The 24590-nt window shown below is 37.6% G+C and overlaps 1 protein-coding gene across 7 annotated transcripts in view; it reads left to right on the forward strand.

Annotated features, from left to right (window-relative positions):
- The window catches only part of HYCC2 (hyccin PI4KA lipid kinase complex subunit 2), a 102859-nt gene that overhangs the window by 43767 nt on the left and 34502 nt on the right, over positions 1-24590 (forward strand). For 3 of the 7 annotated variants that reach the window (XM_032754999.2, XM_032755001.2, XM_032755000.2), the window contains exons 3-7: positions 7716-7796; positions 8805-8906; positions 14560-14739; positions 20243-20323; positions 22611-22726. In XM_032754999.2, the coding sequence (XP_032610890.1) occupies positions 7746-7796; positions 8805-8906; positions 14560-14739; positions 20243-20323; positions 22611-22726 (530 nt within the window). In that variant the 5' untranslated portion in view covers positions 7716-7745. Of the gene's footprint in view, positions 1-5343; positions 5836-7715; positions 7797-8804; positions 8907-8932; positions 9679-14559; positions 14740-20242; positions 20324-22610; positions 22727-24590 lie in introns of those variants that run through there. The other 4 variants (XM_058439774.1, XM_058439775.1, XM_058439778.1 and 1 more) reach the window with 4 other exon arrangements.

A 24590-nucleotide genomic window follows, 5' to 3' on the forward strand; every position in this document is an offset into this window, starting at 1 on the left:
AACAAAAAAAAGCAGGGGTTGCAATCCTAGTCTCTGAAACAGACTTTAAACCAACAAAGATCAAAAGAGACAAAGAAGGCCATTACGTAATGGTAAAGGGATCAATTCAACAAGAAGAGCTAACTATCCTAAATATATATGCACCCAATACAGGAATGCCCAGATTTAGTTAAGCTTTTTGTTTTCTTTTTCATAAAATATTATTTCGTATTTTCTTTTAAAGTACTTAATAAATTACTGTCTTAAAACTAGTAGTATTTTTAGAGTTGGGAAATATGATGTTATGATTATAATTATTAATACCACTATATTTCTGTATTTAAAGGTATTTCATTTAGTCATTTTTTTAAGTGGTATGGGTGGAAACTAGAGAGATTTAATGTGCTAAATTTGTGGTTATAGGGAAGATCAAATAGGAATTTAAAATAGTAATGTAGCCTGGAGATGGTACTTTTTTTTTTTTTTTTTTGACTAGAGGATGATCATCAGGATTACTTGAGGGACTTTTCTAAAATAAATATTCTGGACCCTATATCAGACAGGGATTCTGATAACATACATATCAAATTAAAAGATTTGTGTTGCTTTTTAAAAAGTGTTTGGCTTGGCTGGGTGCAGTGGCTCATGCCTGTAATTTCAGCACTTTGAGAGGCCAAAATGGGAAGACTGCTTGAGCCCAGAAATGAGACCAATCTGGGCAACATAGGAAAACCCTCTGTCTATGTACAATAAAAAAAATTAGGCTGGGCGCGGTGGCTCACACCCATAATTCCAGCACTTTGGGAGGCCGAGGCTGGCGGATCACGAGGTCAGGAGATCGAGACCATACTGGCTAACACGGTGAAACCCCGTCTCTACTAAAAATACAAAAAAATTAGCTGGGCGTGGTGGTGGGCGCCTGTAGTCCCAGCTACTTGGGAGGCTGAGGCAGGAGAATGGCATGAACCCAGGAGACGGAGCTTGTAGTGAGCCGAGATCGCGCCACTGCACTCCAGTCTGGGCAACAGAGCGAGACTCCGTCTCAAAAAATAAAATAAATTAGCCAACCATGGTGGCACATGCCTGTAGTACCAGCTACTTAGGGGGCTGAGGTGTGAAGATTGCTTGAGCCTGGAAGGTCAAGGCTGTGAGGCTGCAGTGAGCCCTGATTGTGTCACTGCATTCCAGCCTGGGAGACAGAGATCTCATCTCACGCGCGCGCACGCGCGCACACACACACACACACACACACACACACACACGCAAATAGCTTTTTTTTTTATTTCCAAAGGCAGTTTATGTTCTTTAGAGAACTTTGAAAAAAAATTGACTAATTGTAGTTTTTTCTTGCCCTTTTCAGTAAAGTAGTAATATACATTTTAAAAAAAATTCCTTGTAGTTAGCTAAAAGATGACTTGTTTATACGTTTCTCCTAAAACATAGACATCTTGATTTAAACCATTTAAAATGTTTTAAATAATTATAATTATCTAAAAACTTTTAATTTTGATGTTTACAAAATGTTTTTGTAGCCTGGGCAACATAGTGAGACCCTGTCTCTACAAAAAACAAAATTATAAAAAATTAGCCAGGCATTGTTGCACATGTTTATAATCTCAGCTACTCAGGAGGCTGAGGCAGGAGGATCGATTGAGCCAAGGAGTTTGAGACTACAGTGAGCTATGATTGCACCACTGCAGTCCAGCTGAGGTGACAGAGACCTGTCTCTAAAAAAAAAGTTTTCTTAATTTTTGTGTAACAATATCTAGGTAGAAAAGATAATGGAAGCGAATTCCAATCGTAATTGCATCAAAATATAAAAACCATGTAGAAATTAATTGGAAATTGTGTTGACCTGTATGAAGAAAATACAAAATTTATACTAAGACATATAAAAGAGGAATTTTAAGAAAGAGCAGTGCTATGCTCCTCTGTGGGATAACTCAGTATTGTGAAGATGTAATTTGTAATTAATTTAAAAATTCTCCTGAGGATAGGATGTGGGGAAGGAATTTATTATCAAAACTCTAATATTCATCTGCAAGAATAAGGCAGGCAATAATGATGAAATATATTTTTAGAAAAAATGAATTAGGATAAGGCTTGTACTGTTATATATTATAAAATGAGAGTAAATAGGCTGGGCATGGTGGCTGACACCTGTAATCCCAGCACTGTGGGAGGCCAAGGCGGGCTGATCACTTGAAGCCAGGAGTTCGAGACCAGCTTGGGCAACTTGGTGAAACCCCATCTCTACCAAAAATACAAAAAATTAGCCGGGCATGGTGGCACACACCTGTAATCCCAGATACTCGGGAGGCTGAGGCAGGAGAATTGCTTGAATCTGGGAGGTGGAGGTTGCAGTGAACTGAGATCGTGCCACTACACTCCAGCCTGGGCAACAGAGCGAGACTCTGTCTCAAAAAATAAAATAAAATAAAATAAAATGATAGTAAATAAATGATTGTAGTCCTTGTGCAAAACTAGTGGGAAAAGTAGCTGGGAAATATTTTCAAATATATGTAAGACTTTAGTAGTATTTCAAGTCTCTGCAAAAACAGAAACAAGAAAAGGCATGCAAACAATGTATTAGAACAATTGGAAGAAAAAAATGTTAGATTTTAATCTAATATATTCTAAAATAACTTCCAGGTTGTTTAAAGAGTAAACCATGAATGTGGTTTTTAATTTTAGAAGAGTCAAGCCTTAACTAAGCAAGCAAGGTGATTTTTTTTTTTTTTTTTTTTTTTTTTTGAGACGGAGTTTTGCTGTTGTCGCCCACGCTAGAGTGCAATGGAGCTATCTCGGCTCACCGCAACCTCCGCTTCCCAGGTTGAAGTGACTCTCCTGCCTCAGCATCCCGAGTAGCTGGGATTACAGGCATGTGCCATCATACCTGGTTAATCTTATATTTTTAGTAGAGACGGGGTTTCTCCATGTTGGTGAGGCTGGTCTCAAACTTCCAACCTCGGGTGATCCGCCCGACTCGGCCTCCCAAAATGCTGGGGTTATAGGCATGAGCCACTGTGCCCGGCCGATTTTTAAAATACAGTAATATATATTGTGATTCCTTTTTTGTTATAGAGTGTTCTGATTCCAATTTTCATTGTACTAGTTTTAAAAGTCTTATATGTTAATAAATGCAGGCAAATTGATGGTTTTATATTTAGATTAATTTAGGTTTCTATGCTATGGTAGTAGCTTTATAAACAGAGCAGGAAGAAATTATTCTGTACATGTAACAGCCATATGCTCCTTAAAAATCTGTGAAAGATTATAGTTTTGAGAGTAGATTTGGATATGCTATCAATAATGTTTATATCTTACAACCTTAAAATTTCAAGTACAATTTTTAGAATTTATACTATGGAAGACGACAACAACACAAATGCACGAATAGTATAAGGGTGTTGATTGCAACAATTTTTTGGTAATATAAGAAAATCGAAAACAGTCTGTGTCCACCAGTAAGTTATTGGACAGATAAGGGTTTGTGCTTACAGTTTTATGGCTGTTAAAAAGGATGAGATAAGCTGGGCGCAGTGGCTCACACCTGTAATCCCAGCACTTTAGGAGGCCGATGTGGGCAGATCACCTGAGATCAGGAGTTTGAGACCAGCCTGGCCAGTGTGGTGAAATCCTGTCTCTACTAAAAATACAAAAATTAGCTGGGTGTGGTGGTGCATGCCTGTAGTCCCAGTTACTTGGGAGGCTAAGGCAGGAGAATCGCTTGAACTTGGGAGGTGGAGGTTGCAGTGAGCCAAGATCTCACCACTGTGCTTCAGTCTGGGTGATAGGGTGAGACTCCAACTCAAAAAAAGAAAAGAAAGAATCAGTACCTAATTTATTGAGAGTTTTTAGCATGAAGGGTTGTTGAATTTTGTTGAAGGCCTTTTCTGCATCTATTGAGATAATCATGTGGTTTTTGTCTTTGGTTCTGTTTATGTGATGGATTACATTTATTGATTTGCGTATGTTGAATCAGCCTTGCATCCCAGGGATGAAGCTGACTTGATCTTGGTGGATAAGCTTTTTGATGTGTTGCTGGATTCAGTTTGCCAGTATTTTATTGAGGATTTTTGCATCGATGTTCATCAGTGATGTTGGTCTAAAATTCTCTTTTTTTGTTGTATGTCTTCCAGGCTTTGGTATCAGGATGATGCTGGCCTCATAAAATGAGTTAGGGAGGATTCCCTCTTTTTCTATTGATTGGAATAGTTTTAGAAGGAATGGTACCAGCTCCTCTGTACCTCTGGTAGAATTCAGCTGTGAATCTGTCTGGTCCTGGGCTTTTTTTGGTTGGTAAGCTATTAATTATTGCCTCAGTTTCAGTGCCTGTTATTGGTCTATTCAGGGATTCAGCTTCTTCCTGGTTTAGTCTTGGGAGTGTGTATGTGTTGAGGAATTTATCCATTTCTTCTAGATTTTCTAGTTTATTTGCGTAGAGGTGTTTATAGTATTCTCTGATGGTAGTTTGTATTTCTGTGGGATCGGTGGTGATATCCCCCTTATCATTTTTTATTGCATCTATTTGATTCTTCTCTCTTTTCTTCTTTATTAGTCTTGCTAGCGGTCTATCAATTTTGTTGATCCTTTCAAAAAAGCAGCTCCTGGATTCATGGATTTTTTGAAGAGTTTTTTGTGTCTCTATCTCCTTCAGTTCTGTTCTGATCTTAGTTATTTCTTGCCTTCTGCTAGCTTTTGAATGTGTTTGCTCTTGCTTCTCTAGTTCTTTTAATTGTGATGTTAGGGTGTCAATTGTAGATCTTTCCTGCTTTCTCTTGTGGGCATTTAGTGCTATAAATTTCCCTCTACACACTGCCTTGAATGTGTCCCAGAGATTCTGGTATGTTGTGTCTTTGTTCTCGTTGGTTTCAAAGAACATCTTTATTTCTGCCTTCATTTCTTTATGTACCCCGTAGTCATTCAGGAGCAGGTTGTTCAGTTTCCATGTAGTTGAGTGGTTTTGAGTGAGTTTCTTTATCCTGAGTTCTAGTTTGATTGCACTGTGGTTGGAGAGACAGTTTGTTGTGATTTCTGTACATTTGCTGAGGAGTGCTTTACTTCCAACTATGTGGTCAATTTTGGAATAAGTGTGATGTGGTGCTGAGAAGCATGTATATTCTGTTGATTTGGGGTGGAGAGTTCTGTAGATGTCTATTAGGTCTGCTTGATGCAGAGCTGAGTTCAAGTCCTGGATATCCTTGTTATCCTTCTGTCTCGTTGATCTGTCTAATATTGACAGTGGGGTGTTAAAGTCTCCCATTATTACTGCGTGGGAGTCTAAATCTCTTGGTAGGCCTCTAAGGACTTGCTTTATGAATCTGGGTGCTCCTGTATTGGGTGCATGTATATTTAGGATAGTTAGCTCTTCTTGTTGCATTTATCATCATGTAATGGCCTTTATCATCATGTAATGGCCTTCTTTGTAAACTCTTTTGATCTTTGTTGGTTTAAAGTCTGTTTTATCAGAGACTAGGATTGCAACCCCTGCTTTTTTTTTTTTTTTTCCTTTCCATTTGCTTGGTAGATCTTCCTCCATCTCTTTATTTTGAGCCTATGTATGTCTTTACATGTGAGATGGGTCTCCTGAATACAGCATACTTATGGGCCTTGACTGTTTAACTAGTTTGCCCTCTGTGTCTTTTAATTGGAGCATTTAGCCCATTTACATTTAAGGTTACTGTTGTTATGTGTGAATTTGATCCTATCATTATGATATTAGCACATCCAGCTAATTTTAAAAAATTTTTTTTGTAGAGATGGGAGTCTCATGCTGTGTTTCCCAGGCATGTCTCAAGCTCCTGGCCTCAAGCAATCCTCTCACCTCAGCCTCCCAAAGTGCTAGAACTACAGGTGTGAGCCACCATGCCTGGCCTTCCAACTTCCTATACCATCAGACTGTGCCTTCCTGTCCACCCTCAACTCTTGCCCGTTGTGCTCAGTACTCCAAACCACTTGGATCTTCGTTTAGATTCTGTAACTTTCTGTGCTTTTTCTTGCCACAGGATCTTTTATATAAGTGGTTCCCTCTTCCTAGAATGTTCTCTTTCTACTCCCCTTAATTCTATGGATCTTTGATATCTCAACTTAAGCAGCACCTCAGAGAAGCTCTTTTGATTTCTTAGTCAATATTTGGCTCCTTTGTTTTATACTTTTATGTGTCTTTTCTTTTCTTTTCTTTTTTTCTTTTCTTTCTTTCTTTCCCTTCATCTCTTTGCAAAAATATGTTTGGTCGCCTCCACTAGATAAGTGGTTCGTTAAAGTGGGTGTACATCTGGATTTGTTTACTATTGTATTTCCAGATCCTAGCATAATGGCTGCCATATAGTTGATGCTTAAGAAATATTTATGGAATGAATCAATTAATTCTTATGAAATCTCTTTTTAGCTTTTTTTGGCAGCTGCCTACTTGGGTGCTGATGAACTTCCGGGGTGACTACCTTAGCATTTAAATGGAATTACAGTTTACATCCTACAGCTTGCTTTTTCAACTTGGGCATTTTTCCAGTTGATTTATTCATTTATTTATTTTTGAGACAGGGTCTCACTCTGTTGCCTAGGCTAGAGTGCAGTGGCGTGAACATGGCTCAATGCAGCCTTGACCTCCTGGGCTCAAGGGATCCTCCTGCCTCAGCCTCTCTGGTAGCTGGGAACTACAGGCGCCTGCCACCACGCCCGGCTAATTTTTTGTATTTTTAGTAGAGACGGGGTTTCAGTGTGGTCTCGATCTCCTGACCTCGTGATCCGCCCGCCTCGGCCTCCCAAAGTGCTGGGATTACAAGCGTGATCCACCGCGCCCGGCCAATTTTTTTTTTTTTTTTTTAATAGATATTGGGTCTCACCATGTTGCCCAGGCTGGTCTGGAACTCTTGGGCTCAGTCCTGCCTCAGCCTCCCAAAGTGCTGGGATTACAGGCATGAGCCACTGTGCCCAGCTGTTTTTCCATTTTAGAAAATTTAGAGATCTATTTTCTTCAGAGGCCTTATTTTGTATGGTGCATATATGTTTATATTCCGTTTGCTGAATATGTAACCTTTGGTTTCTAGTTTATATAGCTTTGTCATTTATACTCTCTCGGTTCATTTTATGATGTGTAGCTTATTCTGGTTATGTATTTGGTAAAACTGTAGACTGCATTTGTCTGGATAACGTGCAACTTGATTTTACTCAGGACACTTGTCTTTGCCACTTTGAAGTATAATTTGCTGGAGAAAATATGAAAGCATTAGGATAATAGGTTTCAAATGTATCATTAAACATAAAACTTATTTTTATTTTATTTTTGAGACAGGGTCTGGCTCTGTTGCCCAGGCCAGAATACAGTGGCACGATCATAGCTCTCTGCATCCTCTATCTCCTGTGGTCAAGTTATCCTCTGACCTTTGGGTACCAAGTGACTAGGACTGGATGTGCATGCCACCATGCCCGGCTAATTTTCTTGATTTTTAGTAGAGACAAGGTCTCACTGTGTTGCCAGGCTGGTCTTGAACTCCGAGCTCAAGTGATTCTCCTACCTCAGCTTCCCAAAGTGTTGAGATTCAGGTGTGAGCCACCACGCCCAGCCAGAATTTACTTCTGAAAAAATTTCTTTTAATTGTGCTCCAAACTAAAACAAGTCACCTTATCTAAAATGTATAGTAGATTAATTTTCCTTGGTGAAAGGCACATATCATTTATTTCTAGTTGTTTCTGTAAGTACTACTGTCCTCAGCTTCAATACTTTTTTCTTTTAGAGATAAAAGAGAAGTAGAAGGTAAAAGAAAATGCTGGGAACTGACCGCTGTGTTGTGGAAGAATGGTTATCAGAATTCAAGGTAAATTGGATTGGAGATCAGAATGTTTATATTCTTCTATACATCAGTAATTCAAACAGTGAATATGTGCTCTATGGAGAAACATAAAAATATGGTAGGAAGTGGAAATGGCAAAATACAAAATAACATGTTTCTGTAATTGCAGTTCTTAAAAATGGTACTAATATGAATAATGGCTAGAAGGTGATATGTAAAAATGAAAATAATTGTTAGGATTGATGAAACGATATTTTAAAATATATTCAGTAAAAGAGAAGATCCACCAAGCTTTAATAAGGCACAAAAACAGGATTTATGCCTATGTTTTTCTATCCTGTAATTAAAAATCAAATAGTTTTTATGGAAAACTATGTAATTTATGAATACTATGGAATTGTAAATGTTCTGGCAAAACATAAATGCAAGAATTGAAACATCCTACATTTTTTTAAAGATTAGATTAATTTAAGATGGCCCATTTTGGGAAATGTTGGTATAATATGTGATTTCTAATCAGTATTTATGGTTGAGTAGTTAGAAGAATTGTATACTATAACATCCTAACTTAATTTGTTCAAACTCTGATGGTTCTTTCTTTCTTTTTTTTTTTTTTGAGATGGAGTCTCTCTCTGTCACCCAGGCTGGAGTGCAGTGGTGCGATCTCGGCTCACTGCAGCCTCCACCTCCCAGGTTCAAGCAATTCTTCTGCCTCAGCCTCCTGAGTAGCTGGGATTACAGGCACCCGCCACCACGCCTGGCTAATTTTTGGTATTTTTAGTAGAGACAGGTTTCACCGTGTTGGCCAGGCTGGTCTTGAACTCCTGACCACAAGTGATACGCTCGCCTTGACCTCCCCAACTGCTGGGATTCCAGGCGTGAGCCACTGTGCCAAGCCTATTTCTTTATGTTAATTATTTTTACTTTTCTTACTTGAGTTTGTTATAAATCTGTTCAAGAACTATTTGTGTAAAATAAAGTTCCTCACTTCTCAAATGTTCACTTTTGTTTTCCTTTGGTGGTTTCTTTTAGGCATTACCTGACACTCAGATCACCAGTTATGCAGCAACTTTACACCGGAAAAAAACACTTGTACCAGCCCTCTATAAAGTTATTCAAGATTCAAATAATGAGGTAGGAGAGCTCAAGAAAAATAATTTCTACATAGTGAAATGAAATATGTATACCAAAACATGTAAATTTAAGTTTTATAGTTTTCTCTCCTTGTGGATCTGGAAAATTTTCTTTCTGCTGTTTTTCATTCTGATAGTTGCTTTGGCTTTCCCTATCCCCTGCCTTTCCATATTTTGAAATGTTTTGGTCAAATTTTTTCCTGTTGAGTGTGCAGTATGTTTTGATTGTTGATTTTATTGACCATCATCTCAGTGGATTATTTATTTGAAACTTTTCTGTTTCCTGTTCTGGAATGTTTCCTGCTCTGGAAGCCATATTTTAACTGTATACTGATCCAGCTTTATTTATCTTAAGTATTTTTACAATTATTTTACTGATAATATATAACTAGGTATAATCACTCTAGTCAGTGAAATCAAACTGATAACACAAAATGATGCTGCTAGTAAATTTAGCCTGAAAAGGATCAGAGGAAGCACTTTTTAGTCTAAGTAGTCAAGATCAATAAACTTAGAATAAGAGTTTTGTATTATTTAACCTTGTGATAGAAGGAAAAAGTGCAGTTATTGAATCTGTATATTAATTTATGCAAAATACACACATTATCTTTCCATTAACACAGTAGTATGACATACAGTTTTATCACCACTGGATTCATGTATGCTTAAAATGAAAATGAAAGGAACACACAGGAAAGTAGCTTCTTATCTTCCCAGATACAGCCTCCAAGAGTGCCTCTGCTGTGTACTGGAGTGAGTTTGAAGAAGTTCAGGTAATCCTCTCCTAACCAGCAGCTTAACTTAAAGTGCATCTTCATTTTTGTCCTACCACTAAAAGCTTGCTTATTGACCTCCTTCTTTCCTGTCTCCTAAATTGCGACTGGCTCTCAGTTAGACTTGCATCTGTTGCTATTTGTAGCAGCAATGGCAGGATTCATTTGCTTTTTCTCTTGCAGTGTATTTCTGAGTGTTTTATAACTCTGGGTATGCGTAATGTACGTATATGCATATCCATATGGTCAAGAGTTTTCAGAATTCTTTGTTTGAATAACGAATGTGTGTATTCCCTACCCCTTGTTTTGCGCTGTCTTAACATTTAAGCTTTGCTTATTAAAATGTATTTGTTTTATTGCTTTCTCTTTAGATTGTAAGCTCTTCATGGGCAGTGGTCAGATATTCTGTATTTGTAACTTCCCTAGAATCTAGTATTTTATCATGTACGTAATGAACATAGAATAATATTGATTGGAAGAACAGTGAAGTACAAAATGAGATTCTAAAATGACATTTTCATTAGGGCTCACAAGTGTATAAGAAGTATCCTTTTCCTATTTTTTTGTTTAATACTTTAGAAGCTATTACATTAAAAAAGCTATTTTCATTACTTTCTGTTGTCATATTTCATAATATTAATGTGTGGGACTTTGGGGGTTTCATGGCTAGAAATGGAAAAATTACAACTTGAGGGATGCGAGCTCAAGGTCCAGCATTCATATAATCAGTCAGTTGCTAGAGGAGGGTTGAGTTTCTCTCCTGTTTCCTGTCAGGTTAGAAGGCTCTAACCATGTGTTCAGACTTCAGAAAAATAGAATGATAAATTGTATAGAATTTCAAAACAATTCTGGACTTTAGTCATAGAAGGAGGTCCCTTTTAATCCTGATGTTGTTATATTCTGAAAGAAACAAACGTACTATTTAGGTTACAAGAAATTATTTTAGAAAATTGTCATGTGCCATATTTAGTACGAATTAGAACTTAAGATAGTTGCCAGTGTAGTGTCTCACGCCTGTAATCTCAGCACTTTGGGAGGCAGAGTGGAGTGGATCACGAGGTCAAGAGATCGAGACCATCCTGGCCAACATGATGAAACCCCGTCTCTACTAAAAATACCAAAAATTAGCTGGGTGTGGTGGTGCGTGCCTGTAGTCCCAGTTACTTGGGAGGCTAAGGCAGGAGAATCGCTTGAACTTGGGAGGCAGAGGTTGCAGCGAGCCGAAATTGCACCACTGCACTCCAGCCTGGCAACAAAGCAAGACTCCATCTCAGAAAAAAAAGAAAATATTTGGAAACTTTCATATTTTCAGATTCAAATCTACCACTCTACAGCACTCTGTTGCCTTTACTGGTGTTTAGTGGGTGAAGTATCTCAGGTTGTATGAAAAGCCATCTCTTCTACTTAGGCCTGGATTCTGTCTTCTCTAGCAACCTTAAGGACTCTGGTCCTGTGGTTATTCCTTCTCTCTTCCATCACTGATCTTTTTTTCTTTCCCTGATGAGTGGAATATGATAAACAGCCATATTATATTTTTTAAAAACTTTATTTCAGCTTACCTCTTATTGTATTATCTACCCCATTTCTCTATCCCTATTCACAGATGAACTTCATAAAATATTGCTTATTCATAGCCTCTGTCTACTTGTCTCCATTTCTTCACCTCACATTCTCTAACCCACTCAAGTTAGGCTTCTTCATTATTCCATCCAAATACTCTCAGTGTGTTCATCAAATAGCGTGTCTCTTACTAATTATCATGTCAAAACAGTGTTTGCTAAATTTGGGGATGGTGTCAGTTATGATTTTTTCTAACCCAAGGATAATGATTTTTAATACGTTTTGATGTGGGTGGTGGTGCCATTTAAGGGAGGTCAGAATCATTTATATTAAGAATTTGAGAACATGGTGCTATGAGGCATATGCTTCAAATTAAAATGGTCTTTTTGTTTGTTTGTTTGTTTCTGAGCCAGGGTCTCTCTCTCCCATGCTGGAGTACAGTGGCACCATTATAGCTCACTGTAACCTCAAACTCCTGGACTCATGTGATCCTCCAAACTCACCTTCTCAATTAGCTACAGGCACATGCTACCACACCCTGCTAATTTTATTTTTTATTTTCTAAAGACAGAGTCTCACGGTGTTCAAGGCTGGCCTTGAACTCCTGGGCTCAAGCGATCCTCCCACCTTGGCTTCCCAAAGTGCTGGGATTACAGACATGAGCTATTGAGCCTGGCCACAATTGAAGATTTTAACACATAGCATTGGCAATTTTTCTTTTTTTTTTTTTTTTAAGATAGGGCCTCACTTTGTCACCCAGGCTGGAGTGCAGTGACTTGAACACAGCTCACTGTAGCCTGAACCTCCTGGGCTCAAGCAATTCTTCTGCTTCGGCCCCCCAAAAATAGCTGGGACTACCCAGGTGCATGCCACCACACCTGGCTAATTTTTGTATTTTTTGTAGAGGTGAGGTTTTGCCACATTGTGCAGACTGGTCTGAAACTCCTGGTCTCAAGCCATCAGCCTGCCTTGGCCTCCCAAAGTGCCAGGATTACAGGCGTGAGCTACAGCGCCTGACCAGCGAGTTTTTAACAGTCTTACTTTCTAGTAGTATCTGATTAAAAGTTACTGGATTGCCAACATTTACCCCCCTTTCGCTTACAAAAAACACAGAGTAATAATGCTGGTAATCCTGTATTTCTTCACTGTGCTTAGTTAAAATATAGTGTCCCACATGCCAGTGTACCTGTTGCTACTGAGAAAGAGGAGTTTAAGGTCTTCATAGAAGAAATTCATCATAATTGTACCATGGCCCATGAAGTTTAGAGAAGGCAATCTTTGGAGACTTTTTTACTAAAGAGGAGATTGAGTTTGAAACATGAGTATAAATTTTTAGTAAACAAAATTTGTGAGAGCAACAGTTTTTTACTTCTCCCAAAGAACTGAATATTGCTCTCAATATTTAAGAAAAATGCCAGCAACTGACAGTTTCCAAAAGTTTATTACTTTTTCATTATTGGCATTGCATAGAATACACTGTTTTGTGATTAAACAATCTATACCTCCATTCTAATATAAGAAATGTGGTAGAGTGGAAACATCAACTTGATGTCAGAAGACCTGAATTTAGTGTCTTATTTCACCATTAACTTCATCGACCTTTGACAAATTGTCTGACTGGTCTAGACTTCAATGTAAGGGAAGAGTCGGAATATTTTTCTTTTGTGTCAGTCTTGCTCTGTTACCCAGACTGGAGTGCAGTGATGCTATCATGGTTCAATGCAGCCTCAAACTCCTGGGCTCAAGTATCCACCTTCTTCAACCTTGTGAATAGCTGGAGCTACAGATGTGTACCTCCACACCCAGCCTCTGGAAAATTTTTTAAGATTTTAAAAACTGTTCTGATAGTGATTTCACATAAAGGGCTTAGTATTTACTAGACTAGGATGTGTATGTATGTAAATTTTTTAAGCTTTAGAATTCTTCCAGAGCTAAGCCTGACTATTCTAAATATGATAACTGTATAATTGACATGGATTTAACTTTTTATAATCCTGACAGTGACTTTTTATTGTAGAGTGTTAGATTATTACAGATGTATGTAACTATATTCAAGCAGATTTCCAAATGTATATGCATTATTTTAATCATTCAGAATAGAGGAAAGCACATGAAATTACTGAACTATTATTCTTTTTTTTAAAGAGTTAGTGTTAAACTTTAAAAATTATTTTATAGTTTCTTGTCAATATTTTATATGAATTTTAAAGTCATAGCCAGTTTTGTGCAGCCTACAGTTACTCCAGCAAACCCATTCTAAATTGGCAGTACATATTTAGGGAAAAGTGGGAAAGTTTATTTTAACTGCTCATTTTCTTCAGTTTTCTAGGTCATGAAGTTCCTCATAAGTCATATTGTGTGATATCGTATGAAAAATTAGCCAATCGAACACTGAAAAAGCTATTTCTGGATACTTTTCTCCTTCTTAAAATCTTTCACATAAATACAATAAGAAAAATTTAAGTCAGTTTAAAATAGTTTGCTTCACTTGTATTTTAAATATTAGCTAGAATTTTGGATGCACAAATATGTATTGCAAAATCCTTTCTTCTACTGAGTGGTATATAAGTTTTTTTAAAATGGAATGTGGATGCTTTAATAAATTTCATATTGCAATGAAGACACTGAGCACTTAATGACATCAATACAACGAAAACTGATTCCACAGAACACTTACAAATGCATACATTTTCCTCCAAAGAAACATGTTTTTCACAGATTTAAGTAACAAATGATTTACATAGGATTCTTCAGATTCCAAAATATGTACAGAATTTTTGACTCTCAGAAACTGATTAGCAGTGGTCGAAAAAAAGAGTTGCTTTGCCCAACAACATGACCCTTAGAAAATTCTATGTCAATACACATTTTTCAGTAAGAGTGGTATATAATTTGTTTGAATCATAGTCTCAGTTGAGATTTTAAGTTTATTCCCAACAATACTATGCAAGATTATTTTATTTCAATGGAAAGTTTTTGAAATGGAAGATAGTAAGAGTTGATAAGAATAGAAAGGAAAATTCTTCTCAAATATAAATGTACATTGGCTAAAGGACTAATAATCTAGTAAATTTAGTAGTGCAGTATACTGAAAGGTACATTGATATATGGGCACAAAATACTTCTTATAGTTAGTGGATTGGTCAGTTTAATATATGGTCTCTTTACACAAAGGTTTTGGTTAAATTAACTCAAAATGTGGAGAAATTAAGATTAAGACTTTTTAAAATATTATACAGATATAGGTGCCTTAAAAAAAAAACAAAAAACAGTTACAACCAAAATAATTGAAATGACCAGTGCACTTTATTTTCCTTTTAGCTCCTGGAGCCTGTCTGCCATCAGCTGTTTGAGCTCTATCGTAGCTCAGAGGTTCGACTTAAGAGGTTCACACTGCAGTTCTTGCCAGAATTGATGTGGGTTTATTTACGGCTTACAGTTAGCCGAGACAGACAGAGTAATGGTTGCATTGAAGCACTTCTGTTAGGAATTTACAATTTGGTAAGTTGAAGATGACAGTTTGAAAAATTTTAAGTATTTTTTAAGGTCCTCTGAAATAATACTTAAGGAATGTTTAGAGAAAAGTAAATTGGCCAGGCGCAGTGGCTCATGCCTGTAATCCTAGCATTTTAGGAGGCCAAGGCAGGCATATCACTTGAGGTCAGGAGTTTGAGACCAGCCTGGCCAACATGGTGAGACTCCATCTCTACTAAAAATACAAAAATTAGCCGAGCATGGTGGTGTGTTCCTGTAATCCCAGCTACTTGGGAGGCTGAGGCAGGAGAATTGCTGGAACTGAGGAGTTAGAGGTTGCAGTGAGCCAAGATTGTACCATTGCACTCCAGCCTGGGTGAAAGAGTGAGACTCTGTCTCAAAAAAAAAAATTAAAAATAATAAATAAATTGAGGCCGGATGTAGTGACTCATGTCTGTAATTCCAGCACTTTGGGAGGCCAAGGTGGGAGGATCACTTGAGCCCAGGAGTTTGAGACCAGCCTGGGCAGCTTGGCCAAACCTCGTCTCTATAAAAAATTAGCTGAGCATGGTGGCATATGCCTGTAGTCCTAGCTACTCAGGAGATTGAGATGGGAAGATGTCTGGAGCCCAGGGTGTTGAGGATGCAGTGAGCCATGATTGTGCCACTGTGCTCAAGCCTGGGCAAGAGAGCAAGACCCTGTCTCAAAAAAAGAAAAAACAATTCAAATGTCTATAAGTGTAACTTGTCTGAACTAATTAGGTTGAGCACAGGGGTAGATATTGATAATGCATTTTTTAAATAATGTATTTTATAAAGTATATAAAACTACTATAATTGATAGCATTATTAATATTTTATTTATATCTTCAAATTGTTTTATTTGACCAATATTTATGAATGTTTTTGGATGTATGCCCTTGAGTTGGACGCTGAAAACATGGAGAATTACGTGTGTGGCACCTACTTTTAGGAAACTCCCGCTGTGTTCGAAAAGCCATGTTTATAGGTAATTAATAATGCGGTTTGTATAATAAGAGGATTTTAGAGAGAAACTCAGCTGTTAGCTGAAGTTATCATGGCAGGCTTTATTGAGGCAATGGCATCTAAGCTGGGTCTTATGAAGAGGTATAGTTTTGGCCTGTTGATGAGGAGCCGGTGAGGTTTCTGGAAGCAGCTGTCAATTGAACATAAGCAGAGGGGCAGGAGAGTCAAGTCACGTCCTGGAAATAGGAAGTAATTCTGTTTGAAGCACAGAGTATATATGCAAGCTGGAAAAGACAATTATGTGTCGGTTTTGGAGAATCTTTTTAAAGTGAAGAGTTTAGGTTTAGGTTCTCTTTAAAGCAATTAGAGGGTTTTGAACAGAAGAATTGTATTATATATTAGGAAAATGAATCTTATGGTGGTATGCAGAGAGACTTTTGAATTATAAATTGAATTTAATCACCACTTCTTATATGTTAAAGGCTATATACATAATTGAGAAGAGTGAGGCAAATGGACATGAAATTTCTGTTTCTCTGAGGGGAGGACATCAGTTACAGGGAAAAAGTCTATATAGTATTATAGCATGTTAGGATTTTTAAAATCTTAGTAAGAACACAGTGGAAACTAGGGGGAGAAAAGAAATCATAAACACTTCTGAGATACTAGGGGCTTTACATGGAACTTGAAGATTGAGACTTGATTACTTCTGCAAGATGGGGAGGGTATGCTAGAAAGGTTACAAGGACTGTAGGAAGCAAGGTGAAAAGGTGAGGGAGAATTTAGGAACATGGGATCATCTGCGTTGCACCTTTCTGAAGACTTGGGCAGCACAAGGCACCTTTTCTTGCGCAATGCAAGGAAGCAAAATAGCACAGCATCATATTTCCATTCTCATGTGCCTCTACAAAATTGGGCAGTTACCTGAACTCATCAATAAAGAATCGTGAATTTTATGAATGTATCTTGGAGTCGTTGAGTGGAGTAGCAATTGAGAAACCAAAGTGTTATGTGTCATAAAAGTTGTAAATTTGTTAATAGTTATTTGACAATATATTATGTCTTTGATAGCACATTGTTTATGAAACTCTTTTCTTCTAAGGAATTAAGTACCGTAAACATTATTCTGTTTTTTTCTCATGATGTCCAGTTAAGGACCATTGGTATTGAAATTTCTGCACCTTGAAGTCTTATATTTTGTGTATTTAGTATACATTGTAAACAAAACTCCACATAATAAAGTTTAGTTTTATAACTGAAAGGTAATAAAGTACAAGAAAATTGAAAATTGAATCTCACAGTAAATATTCTTCTGTACCAGTGCTCACTCCTCTAACTATTAGTTACTTTAAAAAATCATTAGCAAACATTTCCATCGCTAGAAGTCTGAAGGAAGGAGCAGGGGCTTTAGAATGACTTGTATTCAGTTCAGAACCATGCCCTGCCACTTATTGGCTGTTTTAAATTTGGGCAAGTTACTTAATATCTTGACTTCAATTGCCTCATCTGTAAAAAAGAAAACATTGTTAGTAGGACTAAAAACAACTTGAAGAATTCATTATGTTGCATAAGGTGTTTATAAATGTTCATTATTATTACCATCAGAATTAAAAGTGGGTTTAAAAAAATGAAAATTGATCTAGGAATAAAATCATCTACTTTCCTAACTTGCCTGATTGTTTTTTCTTTTCAAGTAGGAAATTTGTTTTATTTATCACTGTGTTTCCTATAGTGCTTACCAGCAGACACTTAGTAAATGTTTGTTGATTTAATAATGGAATTTAGTGTTTTATATTATGCTTAGCATTAAGCTAACATTTTTATTAATGTGTTTAGTGTAATAAAATTCAATAATAGGACACATGAAACAAACATTTTGCAAGGTGTCATGTTTCACAAGTTGTTGACATAACTTGTTGGTGCTGTGGTTCAGTTATCTTTTGACAATGCAAAATTAGTATACTATAGAAAAATACTCAGTTATATGTCAGAAATGTAACTCTAGGCTTTGGACTCCTTTTAATTCCCTTGATGTCTGTGTTCTTCCTTTTCTGTGGTTCTCAGTTTTTCTTAATCACAGTGGGAGTCGTCCATATATTCTTTTCTGTTTTTCCTTCTTTCCCTCCCCAGCACTTCTTTGTTTCAAATAGGCCCAGGGGGAGTCTTATATTTCCCTTAAACAAAATTTAGCATATCCTTTTCACAATACCTGCAAAGATAAATCAAAAGTATTTGGCTTAATTTGAAATTTAAGAATAAAATTGAAACATTTTTGCTTAACTTAAATCAGGCCCATTCATCTTAGCATAGGCTTTCTCTGAAGCACAGTGGCCCAGATGTGGTGGGACCTGGTTTGACTACAAAGAAGTTATACCCTCAAGGGACTTTTCAGACCTTTTTTCCTACCATAATTAGAGGTATGGTCATTATTCACATGTAATTGGTATTCTTCTATGACATAATAAACTCAGAAATGAGCCCTATACGGAAGTTCTTTGGGGATTGTGTTTGGTGATGATGATTATTGCTGCTGTTATTGTTTCTTTTTTTTTTGAAATGGAGTGCGGTGGCAAAGTCTCAGCTGTCGCCTAGGCTGAAGTGCAGTGGCAGTCTCAGCTCTCTGCAACGTTTACCTCCGGAGCTCAAGTGATTCTCCTGCCTCACCCCCCCAAGTAGCTGGGATTACAGGCATGTGCCACCATGCCCAGCTAATTTTTGTATTTTTAGTAGAGATTGGGTTTTGCTTTGTTGGCCATGCTAGTCTCAAACTCCTGACCTCAAGTGATACTGCCTGCCTCAGCCTCCCCAAGTGCTGGGATTACAGGCGTGAGCCACTGTGCTTGGGCTGATGTTTCTTCTTTTTAGGCCATGCAGCTACTCAGTCTCTGACTACTTACCATGTAGATCTAGTAAGGGCAGTCTTCTTTCTATGGATTTTATGCCAGTGATGTATGCTAATATGAGTTCTAAGGGAAATAGACAAAAATAAGACAGTGGGGAAAAGGATTACTGCAGTTTTCACTCCTCTGATTGTCGTCATCTGTAAGCATATGTGTGTGTGTGTGTGTGTGTGTGTGTGTGTGTGTGTGTGTGTGTGTGTATTTTTTTTTTGAGACGAAGTCAGGCTAGAGTGCAATGGTGTGCTCTTGGTTCACTGCAACCTCCGCCTCCCGGGTTCGAGCAATTCTCCTGCCTCAGCCTCCTGAGTAGCTGGGATTAAGGTGTCTGTCACCATGCCTGGCTAATTTTTGTATTTTTAATAGAGACAGGGTTTTACCATGCCAGCCAGGCTGGTCTCGAACTCCTGACCTCAGGTGATCCACCCGCCTCAGCCTCCCAAAGTGCTGGGATTACAGGCGTAAGCCACCACGCCTGGCCGCACATATTTATTTATAACAGGAATATTGGAGGTGCCAGAGATGGAGAAATGAAGGATACCATTGTCCATTGTCTTTTTTATGAAAATAAAATCACAAGAACTGTCTTGTAGCTTAGTAAAAATTACCTAATAGGAATTTATTTTTAATGACTTAGACTAATAATCATTTTGTTTGTTTCTTTGTTTTTGAGACAGGGTGTCACTGTCACCCATGCTGGAGTGCAGTGGGTGATCTCAGCTCACTGCAACTTCCACCTCCGAGGCTCAAGGGATCCTCCCACCTCAGCCTCCTGAGTAGCTGGGACTACAGGCCTGCGATACCATGCCCAGCTACTTTTTGTATTTTTTTGTAGAGATGGGGTTTTGCCATGTTGCCTAGGCTGGTCTCGAACTCCTAAGCTGAAGCGATCCGACTGCCTTGGCCTCCCAAAGTGATGGGATTACAGGCCTGAGCCACCACACCTGGCCCAATAATTATTAATGTGGCTTATTTCAGGTCATTCATTTATTGCTGAATGATTGTAAGAGTTTCTTTTATTCAAGATTCATTCAAAAATATTCTCACCATTTAAAAAAAAACGATAACTGTGAGGTGTTGTATTTGTTAATTAGCTTGATTGTTTTAATCATTTCACAGTGTATACATATATTAAAACATTGTGTTTTATGCCATAAATATATAATGTTCATTTGTCAATTATACCTCAGTAAAGCTGGAAAAATTTCATTCTGTATTAAATTAATATGTTTTTCTTGTTTTCGTAAGTGTGGATCTCTTGGATAAGACTTTTAATTTTAATCTGTTTAGCATAGCCATGTTTTTACTGAAAGATCTAATCACTTGTAATCTTCCCATCCTGTATGTAAATTTAACATCAAATTGATTTGTTTGCCTGCCTCATGTCTTTGCTGTCATATTGTATTTGATTTAGTATAGTGTTGTACTCAATGTCTATCTCTCTGTGGATTATAACTCTACTACCAAAGTGTACAAATTTGCTAATAAGTTAGAAAAGATAAACTAGGGTGGTAATACTTTTATCCATTACTATTTCTGAAAAATCTTCCTACTGCCAATCACATATTCTGTAAATTAAGAAAGTAATTATTATTTCGTGTAGATCTGTGATTATTTCATTATCTTTGTATATTTTTTGACTATAGGAAATCGCTGATAAAGATGGGAACAATAAAGTTCTGTCTTTCACTATCCCTTCCTTATCCAAGCCTTCAATATATCATGAAGTAAGTAACATTGGAAAGGTGGAATTATTTTAAATTATATTGAGTAACAAATCAAAAAGTCAATTTCTTATCAGAGATAAATATTCCTAAAATATCTTTACTGATTTGCTTCTTAAAAGTGGATGTTTGTTATTAGAAGACTGAGCTGTGATGAGAGAGGCAGAAAAGAATGAAAAATTTTCTTTAGTTCTTTTGTTTTTTTATTCTTCTATCAGTATCTTTTTTGTTTGTTTGTTTGTTTGTTTTTTGAGACGGAGTCTCGCTCTGTCCCTCAGGCTGGAGTGCAGTGGTGCGATCTTGGCTCACTGCAACCTCTGCCTCCTGGGTTCAAGCAATTCTCCTGCCTCGGCCTCCCAAGTAGCTGGGACTATAGACGCGTGCCACCATGCCTGGCTAGTTTTTTTATTTTTAGTAGAGATGGGGTTTCACCATGTTGGCCAGGCTGATCTTGAACACCTGACCTCGTGATCTGCCCACCTCGGCCTCCCAAAGTGCTGGGATTACAGGTGTGAGCCACCGTGCCTGACTCTACCAGTATCATTTTTTATTCTCATTAGTCTTTTATGAATTTTTAAAAAATCGTTAATTTTTTTATATTTTTATATTTAATTTTTTAAATAATAAGCCTTAAAAATATTCTTTAATTTTTAAAGTCTTCCATACTACTTAGAAATCACCTTAGATTGATTTGTTTTGTTATTCTTTATTATTCTAGGAAAATAACTACTTAAAAGAATGTTGACACTCTAACTTGTTATTTCAGTTTAAAGGAATCTAATTGCTGCATTCTAGGTGTTCAGTACATTATACTTTTTTGCTTATATTTATTTGGTTGAAGAATTTGAGAACACTGATAATCATGTAGGTAAATGATGCCAGTTGAGCTGAACTTTTTCTACTTTCTGTCTTTAAGTAAAATCCAATAAGAAACTTATGAATCAAACTTCTGGTCTGCAGTGGCCTTTATTGCCACTACACTAAGTTGTGAGGATAACATTTAAAGAAACTTTACTAGTAGTCTAAAAATTGTATTCTCTTTTCCTGTCAGCACACAGTATCCTGACCATCTCATAGCTCTTTGCAGTATTAATTTGCTTAATTAATTCCGTGGGACTTTGTTTTGTGTTTAAAATAGAATGTCCCATTTAGCCAGGAATCATTTCAGCACAGTATATTTCTGAGTAATAGATTTTAATTAAGTTCTGTGTATCATGAAATAAAATGGAGAGTAGTAAAGTGTTAAAGAAGGGATGGTTCTTTTTTTTTTTTTTTGAGACAGAGTCTCACCCTGTCACCCAGGATGGAGTGCAGTGGCGCGATCTCAGCTCACTGCCACCTCCGCCTCCTGGGTTCAAGCGATTCTCCTGTCTCAGCCTCCTGAGTAGCTGGGACTACAGGTGCGTGCCACCATGCCTGGCTAATTTTTTTGTATTTTTAGTAAAGATGGGGTTTCACTGTGTTAGCCAGGATGGTCTTGATCTCCTGACCTCTTGATCCGCCCACCTTGGCCTCCCAAAGTGCTGGGATTACAGGCGTGAGCCACCGCACCCGGCCTGGATGGTTCTTCTAACTTTAGAAACGTGAACTCAATGATGTTAGTTTAAAGAGACATTTGGGCCGGGTATGGTGGCTCATGCTTGTAATCGCAGCACTTTGAGAGGCCGAGGTGGGTGGATCACTTGAGTTCAGAAGTTTGAGACCAGCCTGGCCAACATGGCGAAACCCCGTCTCTACTAAAAATACAAAAATTAGCTGGATGTGGTAGTGGGTACCTGTAATCCCAGCTACTCAGGTGTCTGAGGCACAGGAATCACTCGAACCCAAAAGGCGGAGGTTTCAGTGAGCAAAGATCGTGCCACTGCACTCTAACCTGAGAGACAGAGTGAGACTCTGTCTCAAAAAAAAAAGAGAGATATTTGATTATAGTCTTTAATATTGTTTGTATAATTATAAGCAGTTGTACTCTGTTCTGGAATATAGACATTAAAATGGATGTATTTTTAACCTTTAGTTTTTTCAGCAACTTTTCGTACTCCCTTAAATATCGATTTATTACATAACTTTTAAAAAATGTTTTTAGTTTTATATTTTACAGGCAATTTCCAAAAGAAGCTATAGAATTTATATAATTGAGAATTGAAAGATTCTGAATCTTTTCCATGAAGAATGAGAAGAATAAATGATCCAAAACTGCCTTTTGTGGAAAAGAAAATTAAATATTATTACATGATACAGATTTTTACTTTATGGTAGAGACATTGTCTCATACTGTACCTTATTTTTGTAGCCTTCAACAATTGGATCCATGGCTTTGACAGAAGGGGCATTGTGTCAGCATGATCTCATCAGAGTTGTTTATAGTGATCTTCATCCTCAGAGGGAAACATTCACTGCACAGAACCGGTAATGGTCAAAACTGTATATAGTAACAACTTGTATGTATGTATATATGAATAGATGAATGAATGAATGAATGACAGAGTCTCACTCTGTCACCCAGGCTGGAGTGTAGTTTGTAGCCACAAACATGGCTCACTGCAGCCTTGACCTCCCAGGCTTAAGTGATCTTCCCACCTCAGCTTTCCAAGTAGCTAGGACTACAGGTGTGCACCACCATGCCTGGCCAATTTTTTTTATTTTTTGTAGAGAAAAGGTCTTGCTATGTTGCCCAGGCTGGTCTCGAACTCCTGGCCTCAAGCACTTCTCCTGCCTCAGCCTCACAAAGTGCTGAGATTATAGGCATGAGCCACTGCACCTGGCCCATTTATTTATTTATTTAGAGACAGAGTCTAGTTATGTTGCCCAGGCTGGTCTTGATCTCCTGGCCTCAATGTGATCCTCCCACCTTAGATTCCTGAGTAGCTGGGATTACAGGCATGCACTACTGCACTCAGCTAACAATCATTAACTTACACTTAGTAGTTAACTATAATTACTTCAGTTCAAGTTTGGTATGAGAAGAGTCCAAAAGGTAAGTACATCATAGTTGTGAAATACCCATTGTCTAATGTTTGGTATTATGTTATGGTCATCTTGTATAAAGCAGTGTAAAAAGTGGATGTGCAGTCAGTCAAACCAGGATTCATATTCTAGTACTGCAATTTAGAAATTTTTCCCTCAGACAGTTTATCTACTCTGTACACCTTACTTTCTTGGTTGTAGAATGGGATTCGTACCTGAAGTTAGACAGAGTTTGAGGGATGGGTTGCAAAATTGCCTTCACTTCTGACTAATTGAAAGTTTTGGGAGTTCCCAAAACCAAACTCTTGTTTGATAATTTGCTAGAAGGACTCACAGGATTCACTGAAAGCCATTATACTCACAGTTATGGTTTATTACAGGGAAAGAATACAGATTAAAATCAGCCAAAAGAGACACATGTAGTAGAATATGAAGGGTTTCAAACACAAAGCATCTGTTGTCCTTTCCCCTGAAGTCAGGATACCTTACCCTCTTGGCATCAATGCATGACAGTAAACACAAAGTGTTGGTAATGGGAGAGGCTCATTTAAGCTCTGGTTTCCAGAGTTTTCTTATTGAGGCATCATTATGTAGGCATGATTGATTAGGTTGATTGCCCACTTGGTTGATCTCAGCCTCCATGTGGACTGATGCAGTGTGACCCAGAGCTACTACCTTAAATCACACGGTAGTTCTTTCTGGCATGGCTAACTCCTACCTAAGAAAGTCAGATGTGGTCAGTCCAGCCCGAAGTTCTGGTGTTACCAGTCTCTGCCCTAAACAAAGACTCTCAGATTAACTTCCTAGGAGCAAAGGCCAGATGTCTCTTTGGGCAAGGCCAGTTTATAGATGGTCCATTAATTATTATGGTTCAACTTAAGGTTTTTCAACTTTACAGTGGTATGAAAGCAATATGCATTCAATAAAAACTGTACTTCAAGTACCTATGCAGCCCTTCTCATTTTTACTTTCAGTACAGTATTCAGTAAATTACATGAGATACTCAATTTTATGATAAATATAAAATAGGCTTTGTGTTAGATGATTTTTGCCCAACTGTAGGGCTAATGTAAGTGTTCTGAGCACATTTAAGGTAGGCTGGACTATGCTATGATGTTCAGTAGGGTAGATGTATTAAATGCTTTTTTGACTTATGATATTTTCGATTTACAATGGGTTTATTGGTATGCAATTCCATCATAGGTCGAGAAACACCTATATTTATTATACGGCTGTCCCCTGGTCTTTGGCCAAGGCTCAGAAATGATCATGTTTATCTGGGCATCTACATTTAGTATAGCATTTA

Source organism: Hylobates moloch, unplaced genomic scaffold (assembly GCF_009828535.3).
Source record: "Hylobates moloch isolate HMO894 unplaced genomic scaffold, HMol_V3 SCAFFOLD_1, whole genome shotgun sequence".
NCBI lineage: Eukaryota > Metazoa > Chordata > Mammalia > Primates > Hylobatidae > Hylobates > Hylobates moloch.